General features: G+C 52.3%; 1 protein-coding gene across 1 annotated transcript; it reads right to left on the bottom strand.

The window, feature by feature from the left end:
- Nucleotides 1–6,843: 6,843 nt before the first annotated feature.
- On the bottom strand, nucleotides 6,844–17,956 carry LOC135442065 (protein spinster homolog 1-like; the record flags this gene model as incomplete). The annotated part of the gene is made up of 6 exons (XM_064701612.1): nucleotides 6,844–8,919; nucleotides 10,375–10,549; nucleotides 14,334–14,432; nucleotides 15,233–15,298; nucleotides 16,204–16,393; nucleotides 17,804–17,956. Coding segments are annotated over 6 exons (853 nt in total), but the record flags the coding sequence as incomplete, so codon positions are not given.
- Between the last annotated feature and the right edge of the window lie 210 nt (nucleotides 17,957–18,166).

The raw sequence follows: 18,166 nt of genomic DNA, 5'->3' as shown, positions 1-18,166 counted from the left end.
CCCCCAAAACCCCCAAATCCCCTTAAATCTCCCCAAATCCCTCCATAAATCCCCTCCAGGACCCCTAAATCCCCCCAAAACCTCCTCAAATCCCCCATACACCCCCCAAATCCCCCCCATATCCCCTTAAATCTTCCCAATTTCCCCCCAAAACTCCTCCAGACCCCTTAAATCCCCCAAACCCCTCCAGGACCCCCCAAATCCCCCCAAAACCCCTTTAGGACCCCTCAAATACCCCCCTGACCTCCCCAAAATTCCCCAATTTCCCCCTAATTTCCCCCAAAACCCCTCAGGATCCCCCAAATCCATTCTGGACCCCAAATCCCCCCCAAACCTGCCATAAACTCCCCTTAAATCCCCCAAATCCCCTCAAATCCCCCTTCAATCCCTTTAAATACCCCAAGACCCCATAAATCCCCTCAAATCCCCCAATTTCCCCCGAAAACCCCTCCAGACCCCTTAAATCCCCCCAAATCCCCCTTAAATCCCCCAAAACCCCCTCAAATCTCCCCCAAAATCCCCCAAAACCCCCTCCAGGACCCTCCAAATGCCCCCAAACCCCCCAAACCCCCCCCAAATTCCCCCTTTAGGCCCCCCCCTCCCAAATTCCCCTCCCTTCCCCCCCCCCATCCGTTCCCGCCCCTCCCCCACTCACGGCGGGGGCGGCGCCAGCGCGCGCACAGCGAGGCCACCAGGGGGGGGAGGGGCAGCAGCAGCAGCAGCGCCCAGGGCGGGGCCTCCATGGGGGGAGGGGGAGGGGCTGGAGATGGGGGAGGGGCGGGGAGAGACCCCGAAACTCCAATGGAACCGGAATTATTTAAAAAAAAAAAAAATCCCAAAAAATCACCAAAAAAAATCCCCCTGAAAAGAACCCAAAAATCCCAAAGGAAACCCCAAAAAAGAACCCAAAAATCCCAAAAAGAACAAAAAAAACCCCAAAAGAACCCAAAAATCCCTGAAAAGAACCCGAAAATCCGGAAGGAAACCCAAAAAAGAACCCAAAAAATCCTAAAAAGAACAAAAAAAAACCCAAAAAAACCCCAAAATCCCGAGGGGAACCCAAAAAATCCCGAAGGAAACCCAAAGAAATCCCAAAAATCCCAAGGGGATCCCCAAAAAAAAACCAAAAAATCCCAAAGGAAACCCAAAAAAATCCAAAGAAGAACCCAAAAAAACCCAAAAATCCCAAAGGAAACCCAAAACCCAAAGGAAACCCAAAACGAACCCAAAATGAACCCAAAGATCCCAAAGGAAACCTGAAAATCCCAAGGGAAACCCAAAAAAGAACCCAAAAGAACATGAAAATCCCACAGGAAACCCAAAGAAATCCCAAAAATCCGGAGGGGAACCCAAAAATCCTGAGAGAATCCCAAAAATACCCAAAAAGAATCCGAAAATCCCAAAAGAAACCCAAAACCAACCCAAAACCAACTCAAAACGAACCCAGAAATCCCAAAGGAAACCCAAAAATACCCAAAATGAACCAGAAATCCCAAAAGAAACCCCTGGATGGGAGAGACCCCGAAACCTCCAATGGAACCGAAATTATTAAAAAAAAAAAAAAATTCCCAAAAAAAAAGATCCCCCCCAAAAAAAAATCCCCGAAAAAATCACAAAACCCAAAGAAGAACCCAAAACAACCCAAAAATCCCCGAAAAGAACCCGAAAATCCCAAAGGAAACCCAAAAATCCCAAAGGAAACCCAAAAAATCCCCAAAACGAACCCTAAAATCCCAAAGGAAACCCAAAAAAATCCAAAGAAGAACCCAAAAGAACCCGAAAATCCCCGAAAAGAACCCAAAAATCCCAAAGGAAACCCAAAACCAACCCAAAAGAAGACGAAAATCCCAAAGGAAACCCAAAAAAGAACCCAAAAATCCCAAAAAGAACAAAAAAACCCCCAAAAAATCCCAAGGGGAACCAAAAAATCCCGAGGGAATCCCAAAAAAACCCAAAAATCCCAAGGGGACCCCAAATATCCCCGAAAAGAACCCAGAAATCCCAAAGGAAACCCAAAACCCAAAAAAGAACCCAAAAGAACACAAAAATCCCAAAGGAAACCCAAAAAAATCCCAAAAATCCCAAGGGAAACCCAAAAAACAAACAAAAAAAACCCCAAAATCCCGAGGAGAACCCGAAAATCCCAAAGGAAACCCAAAAATACCCGAAAAGAACCCAAAAATCCCGAGGGGAACCAAAAAAAACCCAAAATGAACACAAAGATCCCAAAGGAAACCCCAAAATCCCAAAGGAAACCCAAAAAACCCCAAAAATCCCGAGGGAATCCCAAAAATACCCAAAAAGAACCCAAAAATCCCAATGGAAACCCAAAACAAAAAAATCCCAAAAACCCCCAAAAATCCCAAGAGAATCCCTCAAAAAATCCCCAAATTTGGGGTCTTGACCCCCCCAAAATCCCAAATTTTGGCCTCCTAAATCCCAAATCCCAAATTTTTGGGGTCCCAGGGCTCCCAACCCCCTCAAAATCCCAAATTTTGGGGTCCCAAATCCCAAATCCCCAAATTTCCCAAATTTTGGGGTTCCAGGAGCTCCCAAACCCCCCAAAATCCCCAAATTTGGGGTCCCAAACTCCCCAAAAATCCCAAATTTTGGGTCCCAAATCCTCAATTTTTGGGGTCCCGAGGTTCCAATCCCAAATTTTGGTGCCCCAACTCCCCCCAAAAATCCCAAATTTTTTATCCCAAACCCCCAAAATCCCAAATTTTTTTGGGGTCCCAAACCCTCCAAATTTTGGGGTCCCAAATCTCCCAAATTTTGGGGTCCCAGTGGTTCCAACCCCCCAAAATCCCAAATTTTGGGTCCCAAATCCCCAATTTTTGGGGTCCTGAGGTTCCAACCCCCCCCAAAATCCCAAAATTTGGGGTCCTGACCCCTCCAAAATCCCAAATTTTGGTGTCCTAAATCCCAAATCCCCAAATTTTTGGGGTCCCGGGGTTCCAATCCCAAATTTTGGGGTCCCAAACCACCAAATCCTCAATTTTTGGGGTCCCAGAGATCCCAAAATCCCAAATTTTGGGGTTCCAACCACCCCAAAAACCCAAATTTTGGCGTCCTAAATCCCAAATCCCCAAATTTCCCAAATTTTGGGGTTCCAGGAGCTCCCAAATCCCCAAAATTTTGAGGCCCCAAATCCCAAAAACTCCCAAATTTTGGGGTCCCAGTGGTTCCAACCCCCCCAAAAAAAACCAAATTTTTTGTCCCAAACCTCCAAAATCCCAAAATTTTTTGGGGTCCCAAACCCTCCAAATTTTGGGGTCCCAAACCCCAAAATCTCCCAAATTTTGGGGTCCCAGGGGCTTCAATCCCCCAAATTCCAAATTTTTGGGATCCCAGAGATCCCAATCCCAAATTTTGGGGTCCCAAACCCCCCAAAATCCCAAATTTTGGGGTCCTAAATCCCAAATCCCAAAAATTTTGGGGTCCCAGGGGCTCCAACCCCCCAAAAAACCCCAAAATTTGGGGTCCCAACTCCCCCAAAATCTCAAATTTTTGTCCCAAATCCCCAAATTTTGGGGTCCCAGGGCTCCCAAACCCCCCCAAAAAATCCCAAAATTTTGGGGTTCCAGGAGTTCCAACCCCCCCCCCCAAAAAACCCCAAATTTTGGGGTCCCAAATCCCCAAAATCCCAAATTTTGGGTCCCAAACCCTCCAAATTTTGGGGTCCCAGCGGTTCCAACCCCCCAAAATCCCAAATTTTGGGGTCCTAAATCCCAAATCCCCAAATTTCCCAAATTTTGGGGTCCTAAATCCCAAATCCCCAAATTTCCCAAATTTTGGGGTCCTAAATCCCAAAAATTTTGGGGTCCTGTGGGTCCCAACCTCCCCAAAAAACCCCAAATTTTTTGTCCCCAACCCCCCAAAAATCCCAAATTTCGGGTCCAAACCCCAAAACCCCAAAATTTTTGGGGTCCCAGGGGCTCCCAAACCCCAAAAAAATCCCAAAATTTTGGGGTCCTGTGGGTCCCAACCTCCCCCAAAAAAAACCAAATTTTGGGGCCCCAACCTCCCAAAATCTTCAATTTTTGGGGCCCTAAATCCCAAATTCCCAAATTTTGAGGTCCCAACCCCTCCAAATCCCCAAATTTTGGGGTCCCAACCCCCCCAAAAATCCCAAATTTTTTGTCCCAAACCCTCCAAATTTTGGGGTCCCAGGGCTCCCAAACCCCCCCAAAAAATCCCAAATTTTGGGGTCCCAACCCCCCCAAAATCCCAAATTTTGGTGCCCCAACCCCCCAAAAATCCCAAATTTTTTATCCCAAACCCCCCAAAAACCCCAAATTTTTGGGTTCCCGAGCATCCCGCCCCTCCCCCACCCCCAAAACTCCCAAAAATTCCCAAAAAATCCCCAAAATTCCCCAAAATCCCCCAAAATCTCCCCAAACCCCGAACCTGCTTTGCTGCCGTTCGAGCACCCCAAAATCCGCCCCCCCCCCGCCCCTCCCCCACCCCGGAAGTTGCGGCCGGAAATGGGGGGGGAGGGGCGGGGGGGGGGGGGGGAGGGGCGAGGAAAGAGCGCGAGAGGAACCCGGGGGGGCGGGGCTTTATTGGGGGGGGGGAAACCCCAAAATTTGGGGTTAAAATCGAAAAATTTGGGGTTGGAATCGCAAAATTTGGGGTTGGAATTGCAAAATTTGGGGTCAGAATCAAAAATTTGGGGTCGGAATTGAAAAATTTGGGGTCAGAATCAGAAAATTTGGGGTTGGAATTGCAAAATTTGGGGTGGGAATTGCAAAATTTGGGGTTTGGGTACCAAAATTTGGGGTTGGAATCGCAAAATTTGGGGTCGGGGTACCAAAAATGGGGCTGGGGTCCCAAAATTTGGGGTTGGGGTCCCAAAGTTTGGGGTCAGAATCGCAAAATTTGGGGTTGGAATCGCAAAATTTGGGGTTAGAATCGCAAAATTTGGGGTTGGAATTGCAAAATTTGGGGTCGGGGTCCAAAATTTGGGGTTGGAATTGCAAAATTTGGGGTTGGAATTGCAAAATTTGGGGTTGGAATTGCAAAATTTGGGGCTGGGGTCCCAAAAATGGGGTGGGGTCTCAAAATTTGGGGTCAGAACCCAAAATTTGGGGTCGGAATTGCAAAATTTGGGGTTGGAATCGCAAAATTTGGGGTTGGAACGACAAATTTTGGGGTCATAATTGCAAAATTTGGGGTCGGAATCGCAAAATTTGGGGTTGGAATCACAAAATTTGGGGTCAAGGGTCCCAAAATTTGGGGTCAGAATCGCAAAATTTGGGGTCGGGGTCCCAAAATTTGGGATCAGAACCCCAAAATTTGGGGTTGGAATTGCAAAATTTGGGGTTTGGGGTACCAAAAATGGGGCTGGGGTCCCAAAATTTGGGGTCAGAATCAGAAAATTTGGGGTCGGGGTCTCAAAATTTAGGGTCAAGGTCCCAAATTTGGGGTCAGAATGACAAATTTTGAGGTCGGAATCGCAAAATTTGGGTCTGGGGTCCCAAAATTTGGGGTCAGGGTCCAGAAATTTGGGGTTTGGGGTCCTAAAAATGGGGCTGGGGTCCCAAAATTTGGGGTCAAAATCCCGAAATCTGGGGGCAGAATCAGAAAATTTGGGGTCAGAATCCCAAAATTTGGGGTCAAGGTCCCAAAATTTGGGGTCAGAATCAGAAAATTTGGGATCAGAACCCCAAAATTTGGGGTTGGAATTGCAAAATTTGGGGTTTGGGGTCCTAAAAATGGGGCCGGGGTCCCAAAATTTGGGGTCAGAATCAAAAATTTTGGGGTCGGGGTCTCAAAATTTGGGGTTGGGGTCCTAAAACTGGGGTTGGGACCCCAAAATCTGAATCCAGGACCCCCAAATTTGGGTTTAAGACCCCAAAAATGGGTCTGGGGTCCCAAAATATGAATTTGGGGATCCTAAATGTGGGACTGGGGTTCCAAAAATGGGGTTGGGACCCCAAAATCTGAATCAAAGACGCCAAATTTTGGGTTTAAGACCCCAAAATCGGGGGTGAGACCTCAAAATTTGGGGTTGAGACCCCAAAATTTGGGTTCAGAACCCCAAAATCTGAGCCCAGAACCCCAAATTTGGGGCTGGGGTCCCAAAATCTGAGATTGAGACCCCAAAATTTGGGTTTGGGATCCCAAAATCTGAGTCCAGGACCCCAAAATTTGGGTTTGGGACCCCAAAATCTGGGGGTGAGACCCCAAAATCTGAGTCTGAGACCCCAAAATTTGGGTTCAGAACCCCAAAATTTGGATTTGGGACCCCAAAATTTGAATTTGGGACCCCAAAATTTGAATTTAGGACCCCAAAATTTGGATTTAGCACCCCAAACTCAGGGGATGGGACCCCAAAATCTGAGCCCAGAACCCCAAAATTTGGGTTCAGAACCCCAAAATTTGAATTTGGGACCCCAAATTTGGGTCTGGGGGAACAAAATCGGGTCCAGAACCCCAAAATTTGGGGCGGAGTCCCAAAAATTGGAACCCAAAGTGACCCCTGGGGTGGTCAGTGTCCAGTTTAATGTCCAGTTTAATGTCCACTCTGTGTCCACTGCAATGTCCACTCTGTGTCCATTCCAATGTCCACTCTGTGTCCACTCTGTGTCCACTCTGTGTCCACTCAGTGTCCATTCCCAGTGTCCACTCTCCATGAGTGACCACATCTGTGGTCATTTTTGGATGGTCAGTTGGTCATTCCAGGCCAGCAGATGGTCAGTGTCCACTCTGTGTCCACTCTCCATGAGTGACCACAACCATGGTCATTTCTGGGTGGTCACTTTGTCATTCCAGGCCAGCACATGGTCAGTGTCCACTCCAGTGTCCACTCCTGTGTCCACTCCAGTGTCCACTCTGTGGCCACTGCAATGTCCATTCCGATGTCCACTCCAGTGTCCACTCTCCATGAGTGACCACAACCATGGTCATTTCTGGGTGGTCAGTTGGTCATTCCAGGCCAGCAGATGGTCAGTGTCCACTCCCAGTGTCCACTCTGTGTCTACTCCAATGTCCACTCTGTGTCCATTCCGATGTCCACTCCTCAGTGTCCACTCTCCATGAGTGACCACAGCTGTGGCCATCTTTGGATGGTCAGTTGGTCACTCCCAGGCCAGCACATGGTCAGTGTCCACTCCAATGTCCACTCCAGTGTCCACTCTGTGTCCACTCTGTGTCCACTCCGATGTCCACTCCTGTGTCCACTCCTCAGTGTCCACTCTCCATGAGTGACCACAGCTGTGGTCATTTTTGGGTGGTCACTTGGTCACTCCCAGGCCAGCACATGGTCAGTGTCCACTCCAATGTCCACTCCTGTGTCCACTCCAATGTCCACTCCAATGTCCACTCCGATGTCCACTCCCAGTGTCCACTCTCCAGTGTCCACTCTCCATGAGTGACCACAGTTGTGGTCATTCTCAGTTGGTCACTCGGTCACTCCAAGGCCAGCAGATGGTCAGTGTCCATTCCCAGTGTCCACTCCTGTGTCCACTTCCAGTGTCCACTCTCCATGAGTGACCACAGCTGTGGTCATTTCTGGGTGGTCAGTTGGTCATTCCAGGCCAGCACATGGTCAGTGTCCACTCCAATGTCCACTCCAGTGTCCACTCTTCAGTGTCCACTCTCCATGAGTGACCACAGCTGTGGTCATTTTTGGGTGGTCAGTTGGTCATTCCAGGCCAGCACATGGTCAGTGTCCACTCCTGTGTCCACTCTGTGTCCACTCTTCAGTGTCCACTCTCCATGAGTGACCACAGCCATAGTCAGTCCAAGGTGGTCACTCGGTCACTCCCAGGCCAGCAGATGGTCAGTGTCCACTCCAATGTCCACTCTCCATGAGTGACCACAGCTGTGGTCATTTTTGGGTGGTCAGTTGGTCACTCCCAGGCCAGCACATGGTCAGTGTCCACTCCTGTGTCCACTCCAGTGTCCCCTCCTGTGTCCATTCCCAGTGTCCACTCCAATGTCCATTCCGATGTCCACTCCTCAGTGTCCACTCTCCATGAGTGACCACAGCTGTGGTCACTCTCAGTTGGTCACTCGGTCACTCCAAGGCCAGCAGATGGTCAGTGTCCATTCCCAGTGTCCACTCTCAGTGTCCACTCTTCAGTGTCCACTCTCCATGAGTGACCACAGCTGTGGTCATTTCTGGATGGTCAGTTGGTCAGTGGCCATTCCTGGGTGGTCACTCAGTGGTCAGTGGTCACTCCATGGTCATTCTCAGGCCAGCACGTGGTCACTCTGTGGGTCACTCCCAGGTGGTCACTCAGTGGTCACTCTGTGGTCACTCAGCGGTCAATCAGTGGTCACTCAGGCCAGCCTGTGGTCACTCCATGGTCACTCCATGGGTCACTCCCGGGTGGTCACTCAGCGGTCACTCTCAGGCCAGCCTGTGGTCACTCCCAGGTGGTCACTCAGTGGTCACTCAGTGGTCACTCAGCAGTCAGTGGTCACTCTCAGGCCAGCACGTGGTCACTCCATGGGTCACTCCCGGGTGGTCACTCAGTGGTCACTCTCAGGCCAGCCTGTGGTCACTCAGGTGGTCACTCCATGGGTCACTCTCAGATGGTCAGTGGTCACTCAGTGGTCAGTGGTCACTCTCAGGCCAGCCTGTGGTCACTCCATGGGTCACTCCCAGGTGGTCACTCAGTGGTCAGTGGTCACTCAATGGTCACTCAGCGGTCACTCTCAGGCCAGCCTGTGGTCACTCAGGTGGTCACTCCATGGGTCACTCCCAGGTGGTCACTCAATGGTCACTCAGCGGTCACTCTCAGGCCAGCACGTGGGCCACGGGCACGCGCCGTGTCCGGCCTCCGGCCGCGGGCGGCACCACGATGGCCGCGGGGTCACTGCGGTGGTCACTGCGATGGTCACTGCGATGGTCACCACCACCATCATCATCATCATCATCGTCATCATCGTCACCGTCCGGGGGCAGCCCTGTGAGGAACGTTCCGGAACGTTCTATGGGGTTTCCATGGGGTTCTATGGGGTTTCTGGAAGGTTCTATGGGGTTCTATGGGGCTCTATGGAGTTTCTGGAAGGTCCCATGAAGGTTCTATGGGTTCTGGAAGGTTCTATTGGGCTTTATGGGGGTTCTGGAAGGTTCTATAAGGTTTCCATGGGGTTCTATGGGGTTTCTGGAAGGTTCTATGGGGTTCTGGAAGGTTCTATGGGGGTTTTATGGGGGTTCTGGAAGGTTCTATGGTGTTTCTAAAAGGTTCTCTGGGGTTTTATGGGGGTTCTGGAAGGTTCTGCGGTGTTTCCATGGGGCTCTATGGGGTTTCTGGAAGGTTCCATGAAGGTTCTATGGGTTCTGAAAGGTTCTATGGTGGTTTTATGGGTTTCTGGAAGGTTCTGTGAGGTTTCTATGGGTTCTGGAAGGTTCTCTGAGGTTCTATGGGTTTCTAAAACGTTCTATTGGGGTTCTGAAAGGTTCTATCGGGTTCTGTGGGAGTTCTGGAAGGTTCCATGAGGGTTCTATGGGAGTTCTATTCCATTCCCCCTCAGTCTCTCCCCTCATCCCCTCCATTCCTCTCATTCTCTCTCCCCTCAGTCTCTCCATTCCCCCTCAGTCTCTCCCTCAACCCCTCAATTTCCCCTCATCCCCTCCATTCCCCCTCAGTCTCTCTCTGTCATCCTCCTCCTCCATTTCCCCCATCCCCTCCATTCCCCTCAGTCTCTCCCTCATCCCCTCCATTCCCCTCACTCCTCCCTCCCTCAGGGCCGCTCTCTCCCCTCCATTCCCCTCAGTCTCTCCATTCCCCTCATCCCCTCCATTCCCCTCAGTCTCTCCCCCATCCGCTCCATTCCCCCCTCATCCCCTCAGTCTCTCCCTCATCCCCTCCATTCCCCTCAGTCCCTTCCTCCCTCCAGGCCTCACTCTCCCCTCATCCCCTCCATTCCCCCTCAGTCTCTCCCCTCATCCCCTCCATTCCCCTCAGTCTCTCCCTCATCCCCTCCATTCCCCTCAATCTCTCCCCCAACCCCTCCATTCCCCTCATTCCTCAATTCCCCTCAGTCTCTCCCTCATCCCCTCCATTCCCCTCAGACTCTCTCCCCTCAGTCTCTCCCTCATCCCCTCAGTCCCTCCCTCATCCCCTCCATTCCCCTCAGTCTCTCTCCCCTCAGTCTCTCCCTCATCCCCTCCATTCCCCTCATCCCCTCCATTCCCCTCATTCTCTCTCCCCTCAGTCTCTCTCCCCTCATCCCTTCCATTCCCCTCAGTCTCTCCCCTCATCCCCTCCATTCCCCTCAGTCTCTCTCCATCATCCTCCTCCTCCATTCCCCTCAGTCCCTCTCTCCCTCATCCCCTCCATTCCCCCTCAGTCTCTCTCCGCCACCCTCCTCCTCCATTACCCTCAGTTCCTCCCTCCCTCCGGGCCCCTCTCTCACCTCGGGCCTCCCTCCGTGCCCGCCGCCGGTCCCGGGGCAGGGAGTTACCGGCGGCCAGGAACGCGGCCCCGCCCAGGGCGGCGGCGAACGGCAGCAGCAGCAGCGCCCTCAGCAGAGCCCCGGCCCCGCGCTGGTAGGAAATGGCGGCGGCTCCGCCCCCCAGGGCGTCACTCACCTGAGGCGGGAGAGGGACAGGTGAGGGGAGAGGTGATCCCGGTGATCCCAGTATGGACCCGGTGCTCCCAGTATGGCCCCAGTGCTCCCAGTTTGGTCCCGGTGTTACCGGGGTGGGCCCAGTGTGGGCCCGGTTCCCTCACGCCATTCCCACCCACCAGTGTGTCAATCATCTGAGGGGGCGGGGCCACAAAAAAGGCGGGAATGGCATGAGGGGAGGAGGCCCTGCCCCTCCCAGTGCTCCCAGTATGGCCCCAGGGCTCCCAGTTTGGGCCACAATGGTTCCCCAGTGCTCCCAATGTCTCTCCCAGTATGGCCCCAGTGCTCCCAGTATGGGCTACAATGGCTCCCCAGTGCTCCCAGTATGGACCCGGAGCCTCTCCCAGTACTCCCAGTTTGGGCCACAATGGCTCCCCAGTGTTCCCAGTAGGGCCCCGGTGCCCTCACGCCATTCCCGCCCACCAGTGTGTCAATCATCTGAGGGGGCGTGGCCACAAAAAAGGCGGGAATGGTGTGAGGGGAGCAGGCCCCGCCTCTCCCAGTACTCCCAGTATGGCCCCAGTGCTCCCAGTATGGACCCAGAGCCTCTCCCAGTATGGCCCCAGTGCTCCCAGTATGGTCCCGGTGTTACCAGTATGGCCCCAGTGCCCCCAGTATGGGCCCGGTGTCACCGGGATGGCCCCGGTGCCCTCACGCCCTTCCTGCCCACCAGTGTGTCAATCATCTGAGGGGGCGGGGCCACAAAAAAGGCGGGAATGGTGTGAGGGGAGCAGGCCCCGCCCCTCCCAGTGCTCCCAGTATGGCCCCAGTACTCCCAGTATGGGCCACAATGGCTCCCCAGTGCTCCCAGTATGGGCCCAGTGCTCCCAGTATGGCCCCAGTGCTCCCAGTATGGTCCCAGTGCTCTCCCAGTGCTCCCAGTTTGGTCCCGGTGTTACCGGGGTGGGCCCAGTGTGGGCCCGGTGCCCTCACGCCATTCCCGCCCACCAGTGTGTCAATCATCTGAGGGGGCGTGGCCACAAAAAGGCGGGAATGGCGTGAGGGGAGCAGGCCCCGCCCCTCCCAGTGCTCCCAGTATGACCCTAGGGCTCCCAGTATGGGCCACAATGGCTCCCCAGTGCTCCCAGTATGGCCCCAGTGCTCCCAGTATGGACCCAGAGCCTCTCCCAGTACTCCCAGTTTGGGCCACAATGGCTCCCCAGTGTTCCCAGTACGGCCCCGGTGCCCTCACGCCATTCCTGCCCACCAGTGTGTCAATCATCTGAGGGGGCGGGGCCACAAAAAAGGCGGGAATGGCGTGAGGGGAGCAGGCCCCGCCCCTCCCAGTGCTCCCAGTTTGGGCCACAATGGCTCCCCAGTATGGAGCCAGAGCCCTCCCAGTGCTCCCAGTATGGACTGGTAAGGACCCAATCCCCTCCCAGTATTCCCAGTATGAGCCCAGACCCCTCCCAGTCCCTCCCAGTTTGTCCCGGTCCGTCCCAGTGCCCTCCCAATGATCCCAGTATGGGCTCGATACCTTCCCATCCCTCACAGAGGCCCCGCCCCCTGGGCTGTCACTCAACTGAGGGGACGGGGCCACAAAAAAGGCGGGAATGGCGTGAGGGGAGCAGGCCCCGCCCCTCCCAGTGCTCCCAGTATGGGCTCGATACCTTCCCATCCCTCACAGAGGCCCTGCCCCCTGTGCTGTCACTCAACTGAGGGGGGCGGGGCCACGAAAAAGGCGGGAACAGCGTGAGGGGAGCAGGCCCCGCCTCTCCCAGTGCTCCCAGTTTGGGCCACAATGGCTCCCCAGTGCTCCCAGTATGGAACCAGAGCCCTCCCAGTGCTCCCAGTATGGACTGGTAAGGACCCAATCCCCTCCCAGTATGGAGCCAGAGCCCTCCCAGTCCCTCCCAGTTTGTCCCGGTCCTTCCCAGTGCCCTCCCAATGATCCCAGTATGGGCTCGATACCTTCCCATCCCTCACAGAGGCCCCGCCCCCTGGGCTGTCAATCAACTGAGGGGGCGGGGCCACAAAAAAGGCAGGAATGGCGTGAGGGGAGCAGGCCCTGCCCCTCCCAGTGCTCCCAGTTTGGGCCACAATGACTCCCCAGTGCTCCCAGTGTCCCTCCCAGTGCTCCCAGTATGGACTGGTAAGGACCCAATCCCCTCCCAGTATTCCCAGTATGAGCCCCGACCCCTCCCATTCCCTCCCAGTTTGTCCCGGTCCGTCCCAGTGCCCTCCCAATGTTCCCAGTATGGGCTCGATACCTTCCCATCCCTCACAGAGGCCCCACCCCCTGGGCTGTCACTCAACTGAGGGGCAGGGCCACAAAAAAGGCGGGAATGGCGTGAGGGGAGCAGGCCCCGCCCCTCCCAGTGCTCCCAGTTTGGGCCACAATGGCTCCCCAGTGCTCCCAGTATGGAACCAGAGCCCTCCCAGTATGGACTGGTAAGGACCCAATCCCCTCCCAGTATTCCCAGTATGAGCCCAGACCCCTCCCAGTCCCTCCCAGTTTGTCCCGGTCCGTCCCAGTGCCCTCCCAATGATCCCAGTATGGGCTCGATACCTTCCCATCCCTCACAGAGGCCCCGCCCCCTGGGCTGTCACTCAACTGAGGGGGCGGGGCCACAAAAAAGGCGGGAATGGCGTGAGGGGAGCAGGCCCCGCCCCTCCCAGTGCTCCCAGTTTGGGCCACAATGGCTCCCCAGTGCTCCCAGTATGGAACCAGAGCCCTCCCAGTGCTCCCAGTATGGACTGGTAAGGACGCAATCCCCTCCCAGTATGAGCCCAGACCCCTCCCAGTCCCTCCCAGTTTGTCCCGGTCCTTCCCAGTGCCCTCCCAATGATCCCAGTATGGGCTCGATACCTTCCCATCCCTCACAGAGGCCCCGCCCCCTGGGCTGTCACTCAACTGAGGGGGCGGGGCCACAAAAAAGGCGGGATGGTGTGAGGGGAGCAGGCCCTGCCCCTCCCAGTGCTCCCAGTTTGGGCCACAATGGCTCCCAGTATGGAACCAGAGCCCTCCCAGTGCTCCCAGTATGGACTGGTAAGGACCCAATCCCCTCCCAGTATTCCCAGTATGAACCCAGACCCCTCCCAGTTTGTCCCGGTCCATCCCAGTGCTCTCCCAGTGCTCCCAGTATGGCCTGGATACCTTCCCATCCCTCACAGAGGCCCCACCCTCAGGGCTGTCACTCAACTGAGGGGGTGGGGCCACAAAAAGGCGGGAATGGCGTGAGGGGAGCAGGCCCCGCCCCTCCCAGTGCTCCCAGTTTGGGCCACAATGGCTCCCCAGTGCTCCCAGTATGGAACCAGAGCCCTCCCAGTATGGACTGGTAAGGACCCAATCCCCTCCCAGTATTCCTAGTATGAGCCCAGACCCCTCCCAGACCCTCCCAGTTTGTCCCGGTCTGTCCCAGTGCCCTCCCAATGATCCCAGTATGGGCTCGATACCTTCCCATCCCTCACAGAGGCCCCGCCCCCTCGGCTGTCACTCATCTGAGGGGCGGGGCCACAAAAAAGGCGGAATGGCGTGAGGGAGCAGGCCCCGCCCCTCCCAGTGCTCCCAGTTTGGGCCACAATGGCTCCCCAGTGCTCCCAGTATGGAACCAGAGCCCTCCCAGTGCTCCCAGTATGGACTGGTAAGGACCCAATCCCCTCCCAGTATTCCCAGTATGAGCCCAGACCCCTCCCAGTTTGTCCCAGTCCGTCCCAGTGCCCTCCCAATGATCCCAGTATGGGCCCAATCCCCTCCCAGTCCATCCCAGTCCCTCCCAGTTTATCCCAGTCCGTCCCAGTCTCACCAGTCCCACCAGGTAGGGGCTCCCAGCGTCTCCCAGTAAGTGGGAGGCCACGATCTGCAGCGCCTCGGCCGTGGAGCGGCGCCCGGGGGGCACCACGTACTGGGACAAACTGGGATGAACTGGGAGCCACTGGGATGAGGCCAAAGCCCCTCCCAGTAACCTCCCAGTTCATCCCAGTAACACTCCAGTTCATCCCAGTTTATCCCAGTTCATTTTAGCGCCATCTCAGTCCCTCCCAGTTCATCCCAGTCCCTCCCAGTCCCTCCCAGTTTATCCCAGTCCCTCCCAGTTTGTTCCCAGTCCCTCCCAGTTTGTTCCCAGTCCCTCCCAGTCCCTCCCAGTTTATCCCAGTCCCTCCCAGTTTGTTCCCAGTCCCTCCCAGTTTGTTCCCAGTCCCTCCCAGTTGCCCCAGTTTGTTCCCAGTCCCTCCCAGTCCATCCCAGTTTATCCCAGTCCCTCCCAGTTTATCCCAGTTTATCCCAGTTTATCCCAGTCCATCCCAGTTTGTTCCCAGTCCCTCCCAGTTTATCCCAGTCCCTCCCAGTTTGTCCCAGTCCATCCCAGTTTATCCCAGTCCATCCCAGTTTGCTCCCAGTCCCTCCCAGTCCATCCCAGTTTGTCCCAGTCCATCCCAGTTTGATTCCAGTTTATCCCAGTCCCTTCCAGTCCATCCCAGTTTGTCCCAGTTTGTTCCCAGTTTATCCCAGTCCCTCCCAGTTTATCCCAGTTTGTTCCCAGTCCCTCCCAGTTTATCCCAGTCCATCCCAGTTTGTTCCCAGTCCATCCCAGTCCCTCCCAGTCCCTCCCAGTTTGTTCCCAGTCCCTCCCAGTCCCCTCCCAGTTCGTTCCCAGTCCCTCCCAGTCCCCTCCCAGTTTATCCCAGTTTATCCCAGTCTCACCAGTAAGATGTCGGCCACGATTGCCCAGTTCAGCGACAGCAGGGTCTCACCCAGGAAGATGAAAACCTGGGGGGGGGGGGAATCCCAGTTCAAACCAGTTCAGAACAGTAAGCTCCCAGTTTGCTCCCAGTCCATCCCAGTTCATCCCAGTGACCCCAAACTCCATCCCAGTCCCTCCCAGTATAAACCAGTATAAACCAGTATAAACCACTTCCATCCCAAACCCCTCCCAGTTCCTCCTAGTATATCCCAGTATAAACCAGTACAAACCAGTATATACCAGTATATACCAGTACAAACCAGTATATACCAGTATAAACCAGTATATACCAGTATAAACCAGTATAAACCAGTCCATCCCAGTATAAACCAGTATAACCCAGTACAAACCAGTATAACCCAGTATAAACCAGTCCATCCCAGTATAAACCAGTATATCCCAGTATAAACCAGTACAAACCAGTATAACCCAGTACAAACCAGTATAACCCAGTATAAACCAGTACAAACCAGTATAAACCAGTATAACCCAGTATAAACCAGTATAAACCAGTATAAACCAGTCCATCCCAGTACAAACCAGTATAACCCAGTATAAACCAGTCCCTCCCAGTATAAACCAGTATATCCCAGTATAAACCAGTATAAACCAGTACAAACCAGTATAAACCAGTATAACCAGTATAAACCAGTATAACCCAGTTCCATCCCAAACCCCTCCCAGTATAAACCAATATAAACCAGTATAAACCAGTATAAACCAGTACAAACCAGTACAAACCAGTATAACCCAGTACAAACCAGTATAAACCAGTATAAACCAGTACAAACCAGTATAACCCAGTATAACCCACTTCAATCCCAAACCTCTCCCAGTACAAACCAATATAAACCAGTATAAACCAGTATAAACCAGTCCCTCCCAGTATAAACCAGTATAAACCAGTATAAACCAGTACAAACCAACTCACATAGGCCACGGGGGGGCAGGGTTTGGCGCAGACCAACGCCAGCAGCAGGCAGGGCGCCCCCCCCAGCAACCCCCCCGCGCACAGCAATGGATCCGCCCGGGGCTCGCGGGGGCGGAGCCTGCGCGAAAGCTCCGCCCCCAGCCCCACCCCCAGCACCCCCGAGCCGCAGGTCAGCGCGCCGAACAGGAGGCTGCGGACAGGGGTCAAAGGTCACGATTCCAATAAAAAAATAAAATTAATAATTAATAAATAAATAGATAAAATTAATGAAAAAATTAGCACAAAAAACCCCCGTGGGAATGGTTTGAAATGACCCAAAATGGGGAAATTCCCCCCCCAAAATGACCCAAAATTGGGAAATTCCACCCCCAAAATGACCCAAAATTGGGAGATTCCATCCTAAAATGGGGAAATTCCACCCCAAAATGACCCAAAATGGGGAAATTCCAACCCAAAATTGACCCAAAATGGGAAAATTCTACCCCAAAATAACCTAAAATGACCCAAAAAGGGAAATCCCACCCCAAAATAAACCAAAATAACCCAAAATGAGGAAATTCTACCACAAAGTGGCCGCAAATGAGGAAGTTCTACCCTAAAATTACTCAAAATAGGGAAGTTCTACCTCAAAATGGCCCCAAATGATCCAAAATGGGGAAGTTCTACCCCAAAATGACCCAAAATAAAGAAATTCTACCCCAAAATGTTCCCAAAAAATCCCCAAAAAAATTCCCCAAAAAATCCCAAAAAATTTCAAAAAAAAATCCCAAAAATTCCCTCAAAAATCCCCAAAAAATCCCAAAAAATTCCCAAAAAAGCCCCCAAAAATTCTCAAAAAAACCTAAAAAACTCCCAAAAAAATCTCAAAAAATTCCCAAAAAATCTCCAATAAATCCCAAAAAATCCCAAAAAATCCCCAAATAAATCCCCAAAAAAATCCCCCAAAACCCCACAAAAAATCCTAAAAAATTCCCAAAATATCCCCAAAAAATTCCAAAAAAATCCCCCAAAAATGTTCAAAAAAAGAAAAAAAAATCCAAAAATTCCACAAAAGAAACCCCCAAAAAATCCCCAAAAACCCTCCAAAAATCCCCAAAAAATCCCAAAAAAATCTCAATAAATTAAAAAAAAATCCCAAAAAATCCCAGAAAAATCCCAAAAAATTCCCAAAAAATCACAAAAAAAATCCCAAAAAATCCCCAAAACATCTTCTAAAAAATAAAAAAAATTCCCCAAACAATCAAAAAAAAATTCCCCAAAAAATCCCAAAAAAATCCCCAAAAAAATCCCCCAAAACCCCACAAAAAATCCCCAAAAATTCTCAAAAAACCAAAAAAAATTCCTCCAAAAATTCCCAAAAATATCCGCAAAAAATCCCCCAAAACCCAAGAAAAAATCCTAAAGAATTCCCAAAATATCCCCCAAAAACTCCCCAAAAAATCTTCAAAAAAATAAAAAAAAATCAAAAAATTCCACAAAAAAACCCCAAAAAATCCTCAAAAAAATCCCAAAAAATTCTGAAAAAAATCCCAAAAAATCTCCAAAAAATCCCAGACCCCCCAAACCCTCCAAAATTATAATTTTTTTATATTTTCCTCACCTCTGGTCTCCCTGGCAGCGCCGTCCCCGGCAGGGCTGCCCCTCGCCCCGGGCCAGGCGGGTGCGGAACAGAAACGCCGGAGCCCAAAGCGCCAGAGCGCCGGTGACGAACGCCACCGAGGTGAATCCCAGCGTGGAGAGCACCAGGGTACGGCTGGAACACATAAAAAATCAAAATTTAATAAAAAATTACCAAAATCCCAAAAAAAACCCCGTGAAAATCGGACAAAAAATCGAAATTCTGCATTAAAATGACCCAAAAATCGATTTAGGGACACCGGTGACAAAGGACACCGAGGATGGGCAGACACAAAAAATCAGAATTTATTAAAAAAATCAAAATTTATTAAAAAATTACAAAAAT

Source organism: Zonotrichia leucophrys, unplaced genomic scaffold (genome assembly GCF_028769735.1).
Source record: "Zonotrichia leucophrys gambelii isolate GWCS_2022_RI unplaced genomic scaffold, RI_Zleu_2.0 Scaffold_971_18283, whole genome shotgun sequence".
Classification (NCBI taxonomy): domain Eukaryota; kingdom Metazoa; phylum Chordata; class Aves; order Passeriformes; family Passerellidae; genus Zonotrichia; species Zonotrichia leucophrys.
The sequence above is the reverse complement of the archived record's forward strand: the minus strand, read 5'-3'. Positions and strand labels throughout refer to the sequence as shown.